Source organism: Phaenicophaeus curvirostris, chromosome 1 (genome assembly GCF_032191515.1).
Source record: "Phaenicophaeus curvirostris isolate KB17595 chromosome 1, BPBGC_Pcur_1.0, whole genome shotgun sequence".
NCBI lineage: Eukaryota > Metazoa > Chordata > Aves > Cuculiformes > Cuculidae > Phaenicophaeus > Phaenicophaeus curvirostris.
The window spans coordinates 91,319,649-91,337,990 of record NC_091392.1 but is presented as its reverse complement, the minus strand read 5'-3'; the positions used below and the strand labels follow the sequence as shown (position 1 = coordinate 91,337,990).

At 37.6% G+C, this 18,342-nt stretch overlaps 2 protein-coding genes across 7 annotated transcripts in view; one reads left to right on the top strand and one right to left on the bottom strand.

Annotated features, from left to right (window-relative positions):
• Positions 1-18,342, top strand: part of CMSS1 (cms1 ribosomal small subunit homolog) — a 240,226-nt gene that overhangs the window by 55,537 nt on the left and 166,347 nt on the right. For 2 of the 4 annotated variants that reach the window (XM_069868225.1, XM_069868253.1), the window contains exon 2: positions 16,073-16,105. The exons of the other annotated variants lie outside the window; for them this stretch is intronic. In XM_069868225.1, the coding sequence (XP_069724326.1) occupies positions 16,073-16,105 (33 nt within the window). The remainder of the gene's footprint in view (positions 1-16,072; positions 16,106-18,342) is intronic. 4 annotated transcript variants of the gene reach the window in all.
• Positions 1-18,342, bottom strand: part of FILIP1L (filamin A interacting protein 1 like) — a 153,510-nt gene that overhangs the window by 51,383 nt on the left and 83,785 nt on the right. For all 3 annotated transcript variants that reach the window (XM_069868067.1, XM_069868048.1, XM_069868057.1), the window contains one exon: positions 17,949-18,127. In XM_069868067.1, coding sequence (XP_069724168.1) covers positions 17,949-18,127 — 179 coding nt within the window. The remainder of the gene's footprint in view (positions 1-17,948; positions 18,128-18,342) is intronic.

The following is an 18,342-nucleotide window of genomic DNA, read 5'->3' as shown; positions in this document are numbered from 1 at the left end:
AAAATTAGTGTCTTCTCCCTGTATTTAACTTGTATTTGTTTGATTTGCCATCACAACATTGGGAGAAACTCTTTTTTGATCCTGGTCTACCTTTGACTTCTCAGCACTAGAACTGTGGGGTGTTCATCAGAATTCTAGCTGTCTCCTTCAGTTACAGGCCTGCTGATCTTAAGTCTCATTAAATTTGCCACCCAGAACATGAGATGAAGCCATATCATCATGCATCTCTCCCCATCTTCTTTAACAAAATCTTGTTCTTGGCTCATTCCATTCTACAGGACTAGGAAGATGTCTAAGGATCTAACATACTCTAAGGATGACCAGCAACAGTTTATTTGGTTGTAAAAACAGTAGCATGATTAATCAGTGCTGACCTGCCTGCTGTGTGTCATAGCTGTGTTGTTATACAGTAGTCAGTACGAGCTATTTTGAAGAGTGTCATAAACTGACTTAAGTTTGGAAACCATACTTGTGTTTGGGTTCAACCTGCCTTTTCTAATGCTCAGAAAGTGGAATGATTCAGCTGAGACTTCTAACAGGAGTAGATTAGATTGTCTTCACAATCTAGAATTCTTTAAATCCCTTTGCCCAATGTCTGTCGCTGGAGTTGTTTTTTCAGCACTTAAAATAGGCTGTGTTTGTTTGCTCTATAGGGATGACTTTCTCCTCTGGGTCTTGGAGATCAGTTTTGTTGTTTGCTTCCCCATCTTGCCCTAATTGCTGCCATAGGTTCTTTTCTATGTTGAAATTTTGGTTGGAGATCAAGAATTGCAAATGATAGAGTTGTCTGGGTAAACAAAGGAGACAACAGTTCTAATGCTTTGGGGGCATTATTGCAAATGATAACTTTGAGTTTGTAAATATTCTAAGAGGAGGATGCAACATGATTAGAGTAGGGATGCTATGTAAATATTTATTTTTTTTAAGTCTAGATTGTTTTCTGATGCTATTTTATACTATTTCCTTTTAAGAAGAATGTTTGTATGTTTTTTTAAAAGATGTAAACTCCTAGGAAGTTAGCTAATTAGTGTGGTGGAATTACTGTATAAAAATAGCTTGCATGCAGACTAATGAATTAAATATCAGTACTCTTGATGATTAATGACATAGGATGTCTAACAAAAGCATAGGAGACAAACTGTAGGGTATGCAGGGGCAGAATAATTTGTTCTACAATGATGTCTCATTTTGAGTTCTAAGAGGAGGTACATTTGACCTCAAAATAACAATCTTCCTTTCTTTTTCCTGCTTGCCACCGAACTTCCGAAAGTTTTGGGCTTGGAAACTTCTAGTAAAAGCAGATGTCACAACCTAATGATCAATGAAAGAAACACAAACTTTTTGATATACTTTCAGGTTTGGCTTTACTGTGTTTTTATCTTAATAGAGGTTCGCTTTCTCCATAATGTGAAATAAACTAAAGAACCGTTCCTCAACCACCTTCACTTTCCATGCATGATGCGTTGGGTGTGATGCATTTGATTGTGTCCTCTCAGTATCTAACACAAGAAATCCACCGGAGAGAGTAGACAGAACAGTGAATGTATAAATCTGTATAGAAATTTTACTGAATGTGAACATTTCAGTTCAAAGATGGAATGCAATACAGAACATCAGATGTGCAAAGCTGTCAAATAGAACACAATTCAGTATACCTATATCCAAAAATATGAGCATGATTATATGCATGCATATGAATATGTATGGACCTGTGTTCATCTAATGCGTTAATGTCAAATGAGAGAGGACCGTTTTAGCTCATGTCAAGACAATATGCTTTAGTTGTTTCTCCATCCCTGGAGGTCTTATTAAACACTAAACAAAATATCTCAGAATGTAACTGAGTGTTATAAATTATTCACTCTCGTTTGCCTCTTGGCCAGCTTCTCATTGCACAGGGCTATGACAAACGAAACCTGTAATTTACGTTGACAATGATAATATACAGTTTATTCTGCTAGCTTCTCAACTCAGTTTTTATAAAGTAAACATTCAAACAAAGCTCAGGTTCTTAATGTAAACACATTTTGTAACTGTAAACTGAGCCAAACAGTTAGAAATCAAATAGTGATTGCATTTTTTTCCTTCCCATAAAAATGTCATTATATATTTTTCCTTTGCTTTGCTGATAAATAGGGATATCCCAACTTGAATAATGAGAAAAGACAGCAGTAAGCTACGTATTTTTTTTTCTCGCATTTCTTTTTTTTTTTTTTTAATTTTTTTTAAACTATGTGGGTTAAACAGCAATTTCCTAACCGCTTTGTCTTTCACTGCCAAATGTATCCTTGTGAGAGTTGACACAACTTCAACCATACATTGCATGTCTGCTTGTAGTGTTCCACTTGCTCCAAACTCAGAGTGCAGAATGGAAGTTAGTGGGCTTCTGTAAAATCTGTAATTTCCAGGTATTTCTGGGATTTTTCTGATTGGGGTTGGTCGTTCATGGGGTTTTATTTTTTTTTTTTTAATAGGGCTTTTTATTATTTTTTTCGATTTGCTGAATTAGTTTTCTTCCAAAAGGACTTTTGTTCTTCCTTGAGATCTAAAGTGTGGCATCTTGTGTAAACAGAAGTAGAATGATGAGAAATCTGAATGGACAGATGCAATAGATGTGAAACAATTAAGCTGGGTCAGAGTGAGTGGTGAATATAAGGGAAAGGTACAAGAAAATGTGCTGCAAATGATTGCTGAATAAACGTAGTAAACATACCAGTAAAGATTTATCTTTCAATTTACCTATTCAAAAAGAGGTTAAGGAAAGGAGTAGTGACCCTGGCTGAGTTATCTGCACGTTACCACTTTTGGAGTGGGATTTTAGTCTGTGTGAAGATACCTATCTTCAGTCAGCTAAGTGGAGCCATCATGACTATGTTTCTGTGACTAACGATGGGACCATAGGTGCCTGCCTCGCAACAGAGGCATCCAAACAAAGTCGGATGTTGTAATCTATAAGTGCTAGGAGGGCAAAATTTGTTCCATGTTAAGCAAGCTTGCTAACAGATGAGGTAATATTCCCATTATAAGGTAGTCTGGATACCTTGTATAAGAATGCAGAAGCAAGAACATTATCCGAAGAGAAAGTGAAGGTTAAGATTCTTGTAGGGATACAATTGAAAATAGATGTTTTGCTGTAATGACTACAAAAATAAGTACCTTTTACGGGCTGATGATAAGAACCAAAAAGGAAATGGAGCTGGATTGTTTTCCTGCTAAGGGCTAAAGTATCTGAGGACAGATGGGTCAAATAGAAACTTTTTTTTTAAAAAACCCAAAACATAACAAAGCCCAAACTAATGTGCAGTGCTTTCATAGGAATGTCTGCTTAGTATATGCTTTATGAATCACAGCACATAGTTGCATGTGCTCTTGTCTTGTGCATTTGTCCTGAATGCAGTGACAGTTGTTCCATTTTATGCTCAAGGAAAGTGAAGTGTCTGTGTTAAATAAGGAATTATGACTTTTTCAGTGTTTTAGAGCAAATAGTGAGGTTTTCCCTTTCCTAATGTAACTTACAAAAGCTGAAAAACAAGATAACATGACGAGTTATTTTTAAAGAATTAAGATAGAGGTCTAGATGCTATGAGAAAGCGGAATGGTGTTCAAATGGTTAAGGATGGTGTTTTCTCCATTCATAGTCTTAGTGTTGTCTTATTTTGGGACCCAAGTGCTCTTACATCTAAATTATTTAAGGTATTTCAATATCTTCAACACTCTTACACATTTTGCCTTATCACTTTTTTTTTTGTGGTTTCAACTGAAGAAGGCTTGTGATATTTCTTTTCTTTTTTTTTTAAGATAGAAGCAACTTAAGACATTTTAGTATTTTTCTTTAAAAAACAAGCAGCCTCTCCCTCTCTTCTTGGAGGCCGGAGAGCTCTGCTTTATTGGATATATTTTTTTAAAAGCCTCACTGCTCCATCTTCATTCTTCTTCCCATTATTGGTATGAACTGCTGCATGCCTGAATGCATTGCGAAGTCTGGCTGCAGCTCTTTTAGAGGGTGAAGGCTGCATGCCAGGTCTCTTTTGAAACTGTGACCCCCACATGTTAGTACTTATTTCTTGAAAATTTGGCAAAGTATTGCATTATAGATACTTTCAGGAAACTTAAGCATAGGTTGCTATAACCTCATTCTTGAGGTCTTGGAAAGAAAAGAAGGAAAAAGTGAAGACTGTGATGTTCTACAACTATCCAAACGTTCAGGTTTTGCAATAGTAAATCAAGGTTCTGATTTTACTTCTTCATTTGAGTGTAGCAAGGGTAGGCAGCTGTTTTGGTAAGGTTTTTAAAAACAGTGTTATTTGCTGTGGAAAAAAACCCATTTGTATAGTGAAACAAAATGATTTACGGAAGTTTGTTTCCTGGCTGGAATTTTTGTAGTGTCCAGTAATGTGCAAGCTACTAGCCTTTCCCTCCTGTTAGGATGAACACCAAGTTTTTCTGCAATGTATTTTTAGCAGGGTCAAACTGGAGTCTTGCTTAATATCCAGTACACTAAAAGATCCCCATTTTTAAGAACTCTGTGGGCATCTCATAATTTAGACCTTAGGTCTTCGCCTTTTTCTTGCATTTCTTTTGAAATTAGCTGAGGGTTGAGAAGATGGGATGATGATGGATAGGCACGCAGCAATTACAAAACTCAATTAAAAAATGGCCTTTGTAAACATTTATTTCAAACAATTGTAAGTAACTAGTCAGACCCTTGAGTTTTGTTATTTTGCATGTCAAAGAGCACGAAAAACATACTCGTGCCGGGAAAGGGGTAAATGAACTGTTGTGAGTTCAGTCTTGCTTCAGTGCAGATACCAGGATTAACAGGAGGAAAGAAAGGCAAAGCATTACTCAACTTAAGTACAGATGGGGAAGGAGAGCATGCTCAGTACATGATTCTGCTTTCCTCTCAACTGGCTGGAATGTTTCATGTGTTTCATGTTCATCAGTTTCTCCTGCAAGTTCTTTTAGAACACTTCAATACTGTTTAGTCCTAGTAAGGTGCTAGAAAACTTGTTGCTTTGTACTGTGCAAATTTGACCTAAAGCTTTTCCTGTTATTGGTTCAACTTCAGCTGGCTTCACAGACTTTTCCTTCATAAAGAGAATGTAATGTGAACCTCCTTGACTTCCCTCACATGGGAAACCAATGCTGTCAGTTAGGAAAAAATAAAAATTAAAAAGAACTAAGGTTGGGGTAAATTAACCAAATTAATTTTATGCCTCACTGGTCACAGGAGAAGGATTTACAGAGCAATTCCATGTTTTCTGCTTTGAGGAGGATGCAGATTTCCCACTTTTGATGGATGAATTGTAACATATCAGCATTTCTATTTCTTGGATGTTATCATTGTTTGCACATACTTTCCCTTTTAAGGTGTCTTTCTACTTTAGTTCATTTTATCTGTTGTTAAACTTCTTGGTTGGCTTTGGGGAGAGCATTTTCTTTGCTTTTGATTTGCTGGTACACATTTACCTAGAATCTGCTTTGTCGTTAAATTGTTTCTGTGGTGACTTCAAGGGATTTACTCCTAGATGCTCTGTTTAATTAGTTGCTATTAGTGTTATGTGTTTATCCCACTTAAAGCTGGATAGGATAGTTAATTTTTATTTTCTTCCTCTTAAACAGGTTGAATCTGAGAACTTATTAATATCTGGGTTTTCAGTATTTACAGTGTGGACCACTTCATGGGTCCAGCAGGATCAAAACCCATAACTTGCTCTTACTATTGACATGAGTGATTAGATGCTTTACAAAAAGTTCTGAGTATTTAGATATCTGTTCTCTGTTATACAGTAATGCAGCTTTTATTCAGCATGTAAAAATAACCACAGATTCCCCTTATTTCTGCCCTTTCTGCTTCTCATCTGTATATGGTAGGTGTCATTAATTTTGATAGTCAGTAGTCTAGGATTTCTATTATGTCTTTATGTATGATCTTCAACTCACAGAAAGTCTGGATATGTTTTTAGAGTTAAATATATTTATCTTACTTCACTCTTTCCACTTTTCTGCTTTCCTTTTTTGTTATGGTTGCAGAGTTCCTACATCAAAATAATGAGTTCTCTCATTCAGATTTAAATATTTTTTCAATGGTATAATCATTCTTCTGAATGTTTTCTTCTTACGCGCTTTGAGAAGCACGTTATGTCTACGTCCACATTTGAAACGAGGCTATCTAGTTTTTATGTTGGATTCTTGGACTTGCTTTTGTATAGGGTGTACTCTGCTTGGTTAAAATGTTGTTTGGTTACCAGAGCTTTGCTATTTCCTGTCAAACTTTTCTTAACTACTTTAATGCTTTATTTCCAAGAATACAGAGTTTTAATAATTGCATCCCTGATGGATGTGTCATCCTGAACTGTGCATGCCTTTGCACCTGCCAACTTTCAGCTAACTTTAAACAGTTTTCATTTTCATTTTAAACTTACATACCCGAAGCTTTTTTTTTTTTTTTTGAGTAGTTTGTGCATCCTATTCCAAATGTCTTTCCACGGTAGTAAAAATGAACCCTTTCTTCATGTATCATTTTCTCAACTACCTACTGAAATGCTACTTTACTGCCTGAACCTGTGCCTTGGTACTAGGACTGTTTCAAAGATGTAGCCATGGAGATAGCTTTTTAGCCACCTGACTACAAGCCTAATTTTGTCTGCAAGCACTTAGCAAATTCCTGTAGATGTTGTTATTTTTATCGTAAACAGCTCCTTCTCAGTTTTCTCTAACAAATGCTCTGGATGCCTCCTGGGCATCATAAAATTAACTGTCTTTGCATTTAGTAATCAGAATACCCAAGGGCAAGATTGTTTTTAACATTTTGAAACTCAGATCTTTGTATGCATAAGCGTTAAACTACACACTTTAATGAAATACCGGCAGTGAAATCTGAAGTGATATGAAATTAGCTTAATTTTAAGATTGGTGACCAACAAGGAATTTAGACCAGAATAATCTTAAAATTTAATAATGCGTATAAGCTTAGATGGAAAGCAGCCATATAATTAATGTAAAATGTTTTATTTTATGAATCTAGTGAAAGCTCTGTTGCTTGGAGTGCCTTCTTTTCTTTTTTTGCATCTCAAGTTAATACAAAGCTAGAGAAGATGGGAGTTCACAGAGGTCAGGGTCTTGAATCTGTAAGGTACATTCCTGTGATAAAACTTCATAGAGTTACACGCTGCGCTGTTGGATGTTCACTATTGCAAGAAATGATGCTTTCCAAATTGGTATTTTAAATCTCCTTGCCCTTTGGTAAAATGAGGGCTTAAGAAGCTCAGTCAGCTCCTTATTTGTGCCATTCTATAGGTTTAGTATTGTGTATTTCAACCATCTTTTCTTTCTAGGCCAAATACTACATTTGTGGAGACCTAAAGCAAACACAGATGTTAAGAATAGTCTTCACTGTCTTTCAGGAGAGTTGAACTGTGTAAACTTGGGGTTTATTTGGTTTTCCTTCAGTGTTACGCCTATAGTGTTGGCTGTTACATTGTGTTCAGAACCAAAGACCTATATAGGACTGATATTTCAATAGGAGTTGTGGATGACTAGCAATCAATAATGTGGGTTTACAAATGTGGTGCTGTATTACAATGGTGAAGCTTTGATGAGTGTGTTTATAGGGTCCTTTGTATTTTAATATAGTGGTTTTCATTAAGTATATTTATAATCTATAGTTTTTATTGGCTATACTTGAATTTATTCTATAAGGATATTGAAGGTTTATAGCAAACTTAAACAGATATAAAAAGTAACTTTATCCAGTGAGTGTGTTTATCCAAATATGTCATCAACCTTCTCAATTTCCTTTGTAGAAGGCCAGCTAGGGACAAACTGACTCATTCTCCTGCCTGACAGAACACAAAGACATCCAGGGTTTATCTGGCAAGACTATTGAAAAAAGGGAAAATTTTAGGATTTCAGGGAGTGTGTTGTGCTTCTTGCTTCCCCGGTTGGATGCAAGATAAAATTTTCAAATGAGAAACATGTGAAATCTTGTTTAAACATCTGAATAAGCCATGTCCCAATTTCCTGATGACTTAAATGCAAATTGTAGGATCTGGAACATTCCTAAAAGTCATCTTAGTAGTCATAAATATGTCAATCAGGATGATGTCTAGAGTGCTAAGAATTTGCTGATAATACTGAAATTCTTAGCATACAAATCAAATTGAAGGAGGGAGAGTAGCATTTATGGTCTTAATTTCTGCTAGGTTTTATTTCTTTATCCACAGGATTGTCTGGTTTTGTTTGGATTTGGAGGAAGGAGGTAAGCATTGTATGTAAGGAAGTACAAGTGAAATGGTTAATGATGATAGCCTGGAATGGAAAGATAGTTCAAGAAAAGTACTTCTTGTCACCTATACTCTGATCATGTCTGCGAGGCATGTGTCTTCCCCCAAGGGCTTCAAGATACTGTGAATCAAAGGGCTGAGGCTAAGGAATTTCCCACTAAGAGGGGAAACCGACTTGGTTTTAAAAGTGTAGAGCTCTGGTCAAGTTGCAGGTTTTTAATCAGTTTTCATAACTTCAAGCAAAATATGTAACTTGAAAGGCATTGGCAAGGAAGTAAATAAGGCATTGTTCCAAAGAGCAGTATTACTGATTTTCTTTTGTACTACCATAACCTAATGCTATCTCTGCTGAAGCTGCTAGGGGACCTGACCTGTGCGAGGTCTATTTTGTCAAGCTCATATGAACATTTGAAAAGAACCATGTTTCTGGTTTCGGTGCATTTCCCTTCTTCTCCAATGCTTTTGGCAAAAGTGGAATCAGGGAGATGCTAACTGGGGCTAGGCCAAATTTGACAGGCATAAACCAGTTAGCTCTCTGGGTATTTTCAGTGTGATTGTCCCTTTGGTGCTCTTAATTTTCTCATTTTTTGGGGAATAAAACTTTTCTATGGCAAAATACTTCCCCTCACCCCTTTCATTAGCTTGATCACAATGACCCCATTGCAGCTGTTGGGTTTGGGCTTTTTTCTGCTTGAAAATTAACATTGGTGATAACTGAGTGCTGGTTCAAGAGCCTTTAGTGCTGCAGCCTTCTGTTATAAGTGTGTCTGTTCTAGCTTTTAACAGTTGTGTTTCCCAGCATGGATTGGTTAAGTCTATCTGCCTGCTTAGTCTGTGGAGTTCATTCTAATTGTGCCTTGCAGGGGCTGTTGCGTTGGCTTTTTATCACAAAGGGTGCACAGTTGAGACCTATTGCAAAAGTGGGATGGGTGTTTCTCCATTTGGAATCGTCCTTAAGCAGCAGACCTTGCTGCAGACTTTTTGAGTACTCATCTTAGGGTTTTATCTGCTATGGATCTCAGTTGACTCCATGTCTGTGACTAAAATGGGTGCCATAGGGTTCCTTTTCATTCTTAGCCAAGTCTCTTCCAATAGAGTAACAATCCTATCAGGTGGACTGTCTTGAGTAGCTCAAGAGAGGAATTATTGCATGCATAGCATGAATTTATTTATTACAATGCAACTTCTATAGTACAGTTCTACAGAGATTGAGACCTTTCTGTATTTTGGACATCTGAAATGAGAACCAAAGTTGTCAGTTGACAGTATGTTTGGAGAACAACCCTCTGTTGTAAGGGATGAGACTGGATGATCTAATGATGTTTGTTGTATCTACTTCCTCCTACTCCAGTTTCCTACACTGAGCCATGCACTCCTTCCATCCCCCCCCCAGGATTCTGAAACAGAAATTTTTAAAATGCAAGTTCATATGTCCTTCCTGATCTTTTAGTTTATTTCTGAGTTTTTATATATTCTGTGCCTTTTTGCCATTCTTCTTGGCAGAAAGGTTCGAATATTGAAAAGACTTTTTCAATGTACTCACACTTTTGGTCTTCAGACACTAAATAGGTTATGTGTAGTCTTGTCCAAGTGTGAGTTGTTCTCCTGAAAGGTGTGCATTTTAGTTTCAAGAAACAAAAAATAAGGCACTTGCATGATAATTTTGATTTTTACATAAGAAAATGTCGGTATTTATTTTTCACTTTTTTTTTGCAGTAACCTTTTGTTCTCAACAGATTTAGTGCTACTAATTTTCTTGTTTATTTTCTGTTTAGAATTATTCTCAGCACAGAGACTGAGACAGTTTTTCTTAAACTGCTTCGGTCTCCCATGCATGCTTCTTTCATATGTGTATATGATGCTCAGAGGTCTTGTAGCTGGGCATAAAATGCTTTGAAGCTTATAGTGTGCCATGGGAAACTTGGTTATGAGTGTAGGCCACAGGTCTTGGTAACCGATGTGTGACCTACATTCTTTGTTCCCATGGTCTTTTTGCTCTTGCCTGTTCTAAAGATGTAAAACCAATTATAGCACATCCAAGTGATTTAAATTTTTCTACCACGAGAGAGATCTTAACTTCATTGAGATTTCTCCTCCTCCACATTCAAACAGGAGTATAACTTTTCCCATAGCAGTGGTTTGTTCTGGAAAATTATGACACTGTCAAACTTTCTATCTCGGGGAACAATTTATAGTTTTTTCTCTTTGTCCGATGTTGTGTGCTTTCTTCTCACACTCCAGTTAAAAAAATCCTGTGCCAATTTCTCCCCCTCTCACAGCCTCACCCTGCAATGACTCACAAGTCCACCGTGTCTTTTTTTGGTCACAGGTCTTGGTGCAGTCATCCACTTCTATTGTTGCTTTTGCTGCGCCGCACAGGGAGTGGTGCTCTCAGTCTTATTTGGAAATGTAAATTGGCGAGTAGAGCGACTGCCCTGTTACTGAGGGCAGCACCTCACCATGAGCAAATTTGGCCAGTGCTTCATCTTCTGTGCTGGTCACTGGTTAGGTTCTAAACAGTATATGGAGCTGGTGTTGATTTACAAGGGCCAGAAATATTCTGAGGCTTGCCAGCACAGAAAGATCATCTTTCCCTTTGAGCTCTGACACTACAATTAGAAGTGCTGACCAGAGCTACCACCAAGATGGTTTTCCATAATTGTCCCTCTCAGGAGAATTGACTCCCTTTTACAAGGAGGGCATATGGCAAAGACCATCACTTTCTCCACTCATGAGGGGAGAAAGGGATGCAGTGTAGGAGAACATAATTTGGTTAAGGCTTTTCATTGTCTCCTGCCTGGCCTCAAATATACAACAATAGTACCAGTTGATAGTCATGACTGTGTGCCTAAAGCAGTGAGCAGACATCTTACGTGCTCAGAATGTAGAAGATTTAAATGTGAGCCTCACTTCTTTCTTTCATTCCACCAATATCTGTGGAGTTGCATGAGAGATGGTTAGCACCAAGATTGTGCATCTGCTTGCTGATTACAGGAGGTTGAAAAATTTAGAACTGCACCATGGATATAGAGAATTTCTTAGTTGTGTTAACACTGAGTTGAAAGCCCTGTTTCTATTTGCATTTATTCTTAATCTTAAACATAATGTGACCTTATTTAATAGTTTTGGAGCTTGATCCCTTCTGTTTACCTGGATTGTATTAATTTATTTGCTTTAAGATTAAGCGTTTTAACCTTCTGTTATGCACAGAAACCATTGTAGAAATCTTTGAATCCTTGAGTTTTGACAAGGGTTTGATTTCACAACATCTGTTGAAAGTTATGTAGTGCAATGGTACATAGCTGTTCATGTACAAGCATGAGGTAATTAATCTGTGTACATTACTTCCTTTAGCCTGTCTTCGTGCCTTAATGGTGTTATTAGTAGGACTGTCCCATTGGGGTGTAATGCAGAATAAGAATGTTAAGGTTTTGCTTGTGGTAGCTTTCTCTTTATTCACCTATAGAACACTAGATACCCATGAAAAAGGTCAAATGTACAGAGATCTGGCATCCATTTCACAACTTGCAAGACATAATCTCAGGCATATGTAATATATATAAGTCATTGCCAGAAAGCTAAAGGAAATGATCACATTTGAGTACAATGCGATCTACTACAATAGTTCAGTGTGCATGAAATTAAAAACTGCTGGTAACACATGTAGAATAAATGAGTTGGCAGTGTTTATTTTTACTGTAGCTTTCTACAGCGATAAGATCCTGCTTCTTGTAATATTTAATTTGCTTCATTAAGAAAACTAGCAAATATTAATTATACCCACTATTACAGAATACTGATTTTTCCAGACCTGGACATTGACTGTGTTATTATTCCAATGTGTGAATGTGTCAGAATTGAAGTACAGCTATGTTATGCTGACAACATACTAACACACTTCACCTTTTAGCTGAGGCGGTTCCCTCTCTCCTTGTTGCCCTGTTCTTCTTTTCAAGCGTTCCTCCCTTGACCTGTTGTGCAGCAATTACTTGTATCTAACACAGTGAAGTGGTTTGTTTTTTTCTTCAAAGTGCTTAGTTTTATAAAATCACATTTTACCTAGTCAATCCCTGACTAGTATAACATAATATGATATAATTTTGCTGTGGGTTTAGCGTTATATTTAGAATCGTAGAGTCATAGAATGGTTTGAGTTGGAAGGGACCTTGAAGATCATCTAGTTCCAACCCCCCTGCCATGGGCAGGGACACCTCCCACTAGACCAGGCTGCCCAAGGCCCCATCCAACCTGGCCTTGAACACCTCCAGGGATGGGGCAGCCTCAGCTTCCCTGGGCAACATGTGCCAGAGCCTCACCACTCTCATAGTGAAGAAATTTCTCCTTATGTCTAGTCTAAATCTGCCCCTCTCCAGTTTATACCCACTGCCCCTAATACTATCACCACAAGCCTTTGTGAACAGGCCCTCTCCAGCTTTCCTGTAGCCCTTTAAGGTACTGGAAGGTCACTAGAAGATCTCCTCGGAACCTTCTCTTCCCCAGGCTGAACAATCCCAACTCTCTCAGCCTGTCCTCGTATGGGAGGTGAGCCAGCTCTCTGATCATCCTTGTAGTCCTCTGGACCCGTCCCAGTTCCATATTCTTCTTATGCTGAGGATCCCAGAATTGGAATTTAGTCCATTATATGAGAAGGTAAGAGTATACTCTGAAGTTAAGCAAGGAAATACATAGCCTTAATGCAGTAATGAGGGTGCATCCAGGGAAGAGACAGAGAGGGGTGAAATAGCTAATGTGGAAATAATGTTTTTGAAATGAGGGCCTGGGAAATGATTTAGTCATTTGAATGTACAGAATAATGGTTTATTTGTTTTGTTAATTATATTTTGTTTGCGTTTAATTTTATTTTTTCTTGAGGTTGCTATGAAGATGATTTATGAGACTTAAATGTAGAAAAGCTCAGGTAGAAAGTGCTTAGGTATGACAGGCTGAGTGATAACAGTATGACTTTATCTTAGATTCTCCAATACATGAGTTTTTAAAACTAACCTAAGGATGCAGCCAAAGGGAGAGTAAAAGTCTGAGTTCCTTTCTGGTTTTATGGAGTTGGGGATGATGACAGATTGCTCACAGATGGTGAGATCTATTGTGGTGGTGGTGTTTGCTGAAGTAGATGAGCTGTCAGCATAAGATGGTGCCTGGCTTTGAGTTTCTGTGAGGGAGAAGCACAGAGTGAGCAGGTAAAGAAAAGACCTAGAGAAATGAATTCACTGGATTTGGAGAAACTCTCTGTGGGTAAGATGGCAACAAAGTGCTGAAAGCTCTTTTGTGTCCAAGGCAGCTAGAATATCAGAGACAGTGAAGATTCAGAGAACAGTTTCAGTTGAAAATGGGGCAGAAGCTAGACCAAAATGACTCTACAGTGAAAAAACATGACTACAGTGAAACTGAAGGAAAGAGTCTCCTGGTGAGGACAGCAAAGATTGCATCAGGAACCCAGGCAGCTATCAGAATTGCTGTCCCATGGAGGTCTTCAGCAGTCAGCTGGACAGGCGTCTAAGCAACCTGATCTGACTGTGTAGTTAGTCCTGCACACAGCAGGTTGTGCTTGGAGACCTCCAGAGATCCCTTCTAAGCTGTATCACTCAACAGGTTGTCATGTTAACTGACTGACCTGGAGCGGGGCAGCATTTGGAGCAACAACCACAGTGTTTGGTGGTGTTCTGTTAGATGAGAAAAAATACAGTTGGGAGACTTTGCGTGTTAGGGTCCATTTTTTTTATGCATAGTGAATGCTAACTCTGCAGATGGATATAATAATAGCTTTTATCTTAACACTGAACGTGTCCTTGTGTTTTAAGAAGAGATGTCTGATACAGTGCAATAGGGTTCGGTTGGCTGGCTTAGTTTATTTCACTTGCTTAGAACATAAGGAATAAGTTTCCTTTTAGGAAATGTTAGGATTATTTTATATGTAAACAATTGGGTTTTCTTCTTCATTGGAATATGTTCTCTAAATGACCTTAGAGAGTGTAAATTCAGAACTAAAACAAAAACTTATGATGGCTTTTCTCCCAGTAGGAAAAGAAAAACCCTCATCATTCTGAGTAGCTGACCCTTCAGCTAAAAATCTTATTGCTGCTACACCAACCTGCTAAGTTTTGTGCTAATAATTGAGTTCCTGTGAACAACATTTACCATAATTGACTTTAAAAATCTATTTACATTGCTTATCATCCAACTGCTATTTTTCCTGTCCTGTTGTACAACATTAGATTATTTTAACTAGTGTATGTCCATAATAAAGCTTTACTCTTTGTATAATTGAGAGTATATAGAATGTTTGATGATGGGACATACCTATAAACTGGGAGAGTTCTTGCTCTCCTTCAATTTAATCCTCAGGTACCTGTGACTGTTTTCTTCCACTGGTACCTTCACTTCCATTCACTATTCAGAAAATGGCAAATAACTACTTATGTAATATTTTGTAGTCCTTGAGGTTTGCAGAGGACCGTGTAAGTGCTAATCATTTTACTCCTTTGGTTTTTTTTGTGTGTGTGTAGGGCGGAGAATAATATGCAGATGTGTGCATACTTGCATGCATATGGTGTGTTTTCAAATTGGTTTCATATTCTAGCTGTGTAAAATGTTTTCTAAAATAGCAGCTTTTGTTATTTAACTGTACTGCAAAAATATGCAATGTGAATGAATACATTTGGACAAGTAGGTACATCGGCAGGGAAGATACAGTGGAATGTGCATTTGAATCTAAAGTATTCTTCCTCGTCCTTAATCCTGCCCTCCATCCCTCAACTCTGTGAAATGCAAAAGCTTCTAAACAAGCTCAATGGCTTTTATGCTATGGTTCTTCAGGTGAACCTAGTAATTTGTGTTTAGCTTGTAGAGGTTTTTTATGCTCCTTTGAGTTTGAGTGCTGCTCTTCTTTAGGTTTCAGCAGTACGATAAGGTTTTCCCTTTTATTAGACTGGATCAAGTACACTACTATGCACATATCGTTTGTATTCCTGGATGATGTAAATGCATGTAAAGAATACAATTCATATTCAAGTTCAGGAGAGACCTATCCAGTCATTCCTCATTGGCCTTCTTCACTCCACAAAACTGTTCCTTATCTGATAGGAATTTGTCAGTGGATCAGTGCTTTAAAAGTACGTATGACCAAAAATGAATAAATGTAATGATAATAGCATGATTTTTATCGTTCTTTGAATAGTAGTGTGACTTTTATCATTCTTCTACTGTTTGATGTTCTGTTGCTAAATAGTTAATCTCTCTTCAGTTTGGAAGACTAATCTTTGTCTCTTAACTACAGCAAGACTATGGAAGTTTAATTTTGGCTGCCAACAAGAAAAATGCTTAAAAGGTTAACATTAAATGCTAATCCAGTGTTATATCTACAAAACTGTCACTAGTACTGTCCTAAGTTTAAACTCCCAAATCTGACAGTGGACAATTGTGGAGGCCAAACTTAGTTTTGTTGTTTTGCTATGAAGTCAAAGGGATTCTCAAATGATAAAGGTTAAGGGCATTTACTGAGTCAGGGCAGACTGCTAGTATTTTGTGTAATACAAACAAGTTTTTTTTTAACTCAGGAAGACCAAAGAGGTGGAAGCTTGCCTGCTTTTTGTAAAACGTTATAATCTAATCAATTAGTTAATCACTAAAATTTTCATCTAAGAGTTCTTTTTGTTCCTCTTGAGCACATAAATAAGAAAAAGGAAATGATTTCTCTCTGCTTTATTTGAAAATATATTTAGTTGTATTTAAGAGCTGCATCTGATTCATAGTTTCTTGATTTTTGGTTTTAGAAATTGAAGAAAAGGTCACTTTTCTGCCCATCGGTATGTGTTCTGCATGGCAGGTCAGGTACGCTGATACAGAAAGAGTTGTGCCTTAACTTGCTGTGCGTTTTGTGGGTTGTGAGAGCTTTTGCTGGGTTTTTTTAATTTTTTTTTTTTTTGTGTGGCTGGCAATTGCATGGAGATCTTGATGGCGACATTTCTTGGCAAACATTTTGGAATCAGCTCAAGATGTGACATCACACCCCCTTAAGGTTTTCCACATAAAATACATCCTCCAAAGAAAATACAAAAATTGAGACTCGATCTGAAATCTATTATTGCATCCTCTAAGGTCTCATTAGGCACCACAGTATTCCCGCCTCCTCCCCCTGCCCTGCTTTCCAGGCAGATAGACTAAATGTTGCCGATAAAAAGCGATAAATGTTTTATAGCCTTCTTGAGGGGAATATGGAGGAGGGGCAAAGAGAGAGAGAGTTTTAATCCCGTGTCTACCTTGTTTTCACAAGAGCAAAAAAAATGTAATGACTGATGCTTAGTCTTTCCTTCTGTGCGGCTTTTCACGTTGTGTGAGCACATGTGTCTGATGTAACATTTTGCCACTTCTAGCAACTGGAGTTGTTTAGCTCTGTCTCTGAGAAGAGTGTATCATAGCTTTTGAGAAAAAGGCAACACAAATATAAACTTCCATTCACTTCAGGATTTGGTTGCCAATATGATGATGTTACACAAAAACAGTTCTTGCAGAAAAAAGTTAGTTCTGTGACGTGTGAGGGGACTTCTTATGTGCTTTTCTGTGTGTGCCTTTCCTTGCCTGTCTCTGTATACATTTTTCAGAGAAGCAAAGGGTTTGTTTTTTTTCCCCTAGCCTCTCTAGCTGCAATCCATAAATATGGCTGGGTACATGGTAGGAAGCATGTGTGCTATCTTTGATAGACCTGCAGGAGAGAGGTGTAGTGTGAAGGGTGAGCACTGCCAAAATACATGGAACATGATGTTACACAGGCAAAGCAGAGGAAGAATTATCTATGCATAATGTGAGTTTAGAATAGGCTTGACGTTCTCGCACTCGAACATTTCCATCTGGAAGCTGTTCCTAAGCAAAAGGAAATGGAGACAATATTCTCCTATCTTCTAGAGTAGCTATCCAGGGAATAGGAAACGTTCTTTGATAATTTTTTTTTTCTTTAACATGCGTTCAGCTTTACTGCAGATTCAGAGAAGCCACAGTTACAAGTGGCTTATGTAAAGACAGTAAAGTACATTAAATTCTTCTTAATCCTTCTTATGAGGATTGGTATTGAAACTCTCACACTAAGCTTAAACAAGCTGTGGCACTTTTAAGTTACCCTTAAAGTTGCATTTGGTTTTTTTATGCCAATCCCAGTAAGAGCACTTTATGGCGTTCTTCTTTTCAAAGCTTTCTCTAAATTATCCTCTGCCCCTTTCTTCCTCTGTCTGTATTTCTATTATCTGTCCAAACATCTCCATTTCCTCATGTCTTTTTCTGCCATCAAAGGCTGCATGCCTGACTTCATATTCTGTTGCTTACATACTCTAGTGCACTGAACATCGTGAACACCCTGAAAGGGTCGCCTTCTTTATGTTGGTTGTAATTTCAGATATTTGCATATTTCTCTGTAATGTAACATACCTGTCATCCTGCAACAGTGCTGAAGAACCTGCCAACTGTTTGACCTACCTCACCTGCTGATGGAGGTGCGGACAGTGCTGTTACTTAGGAGCAATTAGTCATGTTTTCACAGCTGAACTCTCAAAATACAACTCTGGAAATATTTCTGATTTTCAGTGGATGCAGAATAAGAAGGCAGGTAGATCCTTAGACATAGTTATTTCTTAGTACTACAGCAAGATGTAACCTTACCTTTCACGTTCTTGTTCCAGTAAGTTTGTAAACTCATCGCTTTTTTCCATGTATTTGCTGTGCTTTCTCTTCTCTTCCTCTAGTTCATACAATGTCTGTCTGTGTGATTTTTCTACCATTAGAAGTTGCTCCAGCATTCGTCTGTGAGTTTCTTTCTGTTTCTCTATAACTTTATCAAGCTATAAAAAAAGCAAAAACTCCTGAAGTCTTTTGAAACTATTAATTGCTCAGAATTTCTTTAATGAAGGATTTCGAGAGGCTTAATAACATAAAATGCATTTAATAGCCTAATTGCCGATCCTTTGGTGTCTGTTTGAAAGGGTTATTTAGTTCTGTTAGTCTAATTCTAACCAATTAGAAAAATAAGTTAAAGTACTGTTTTACAGGATCCTCA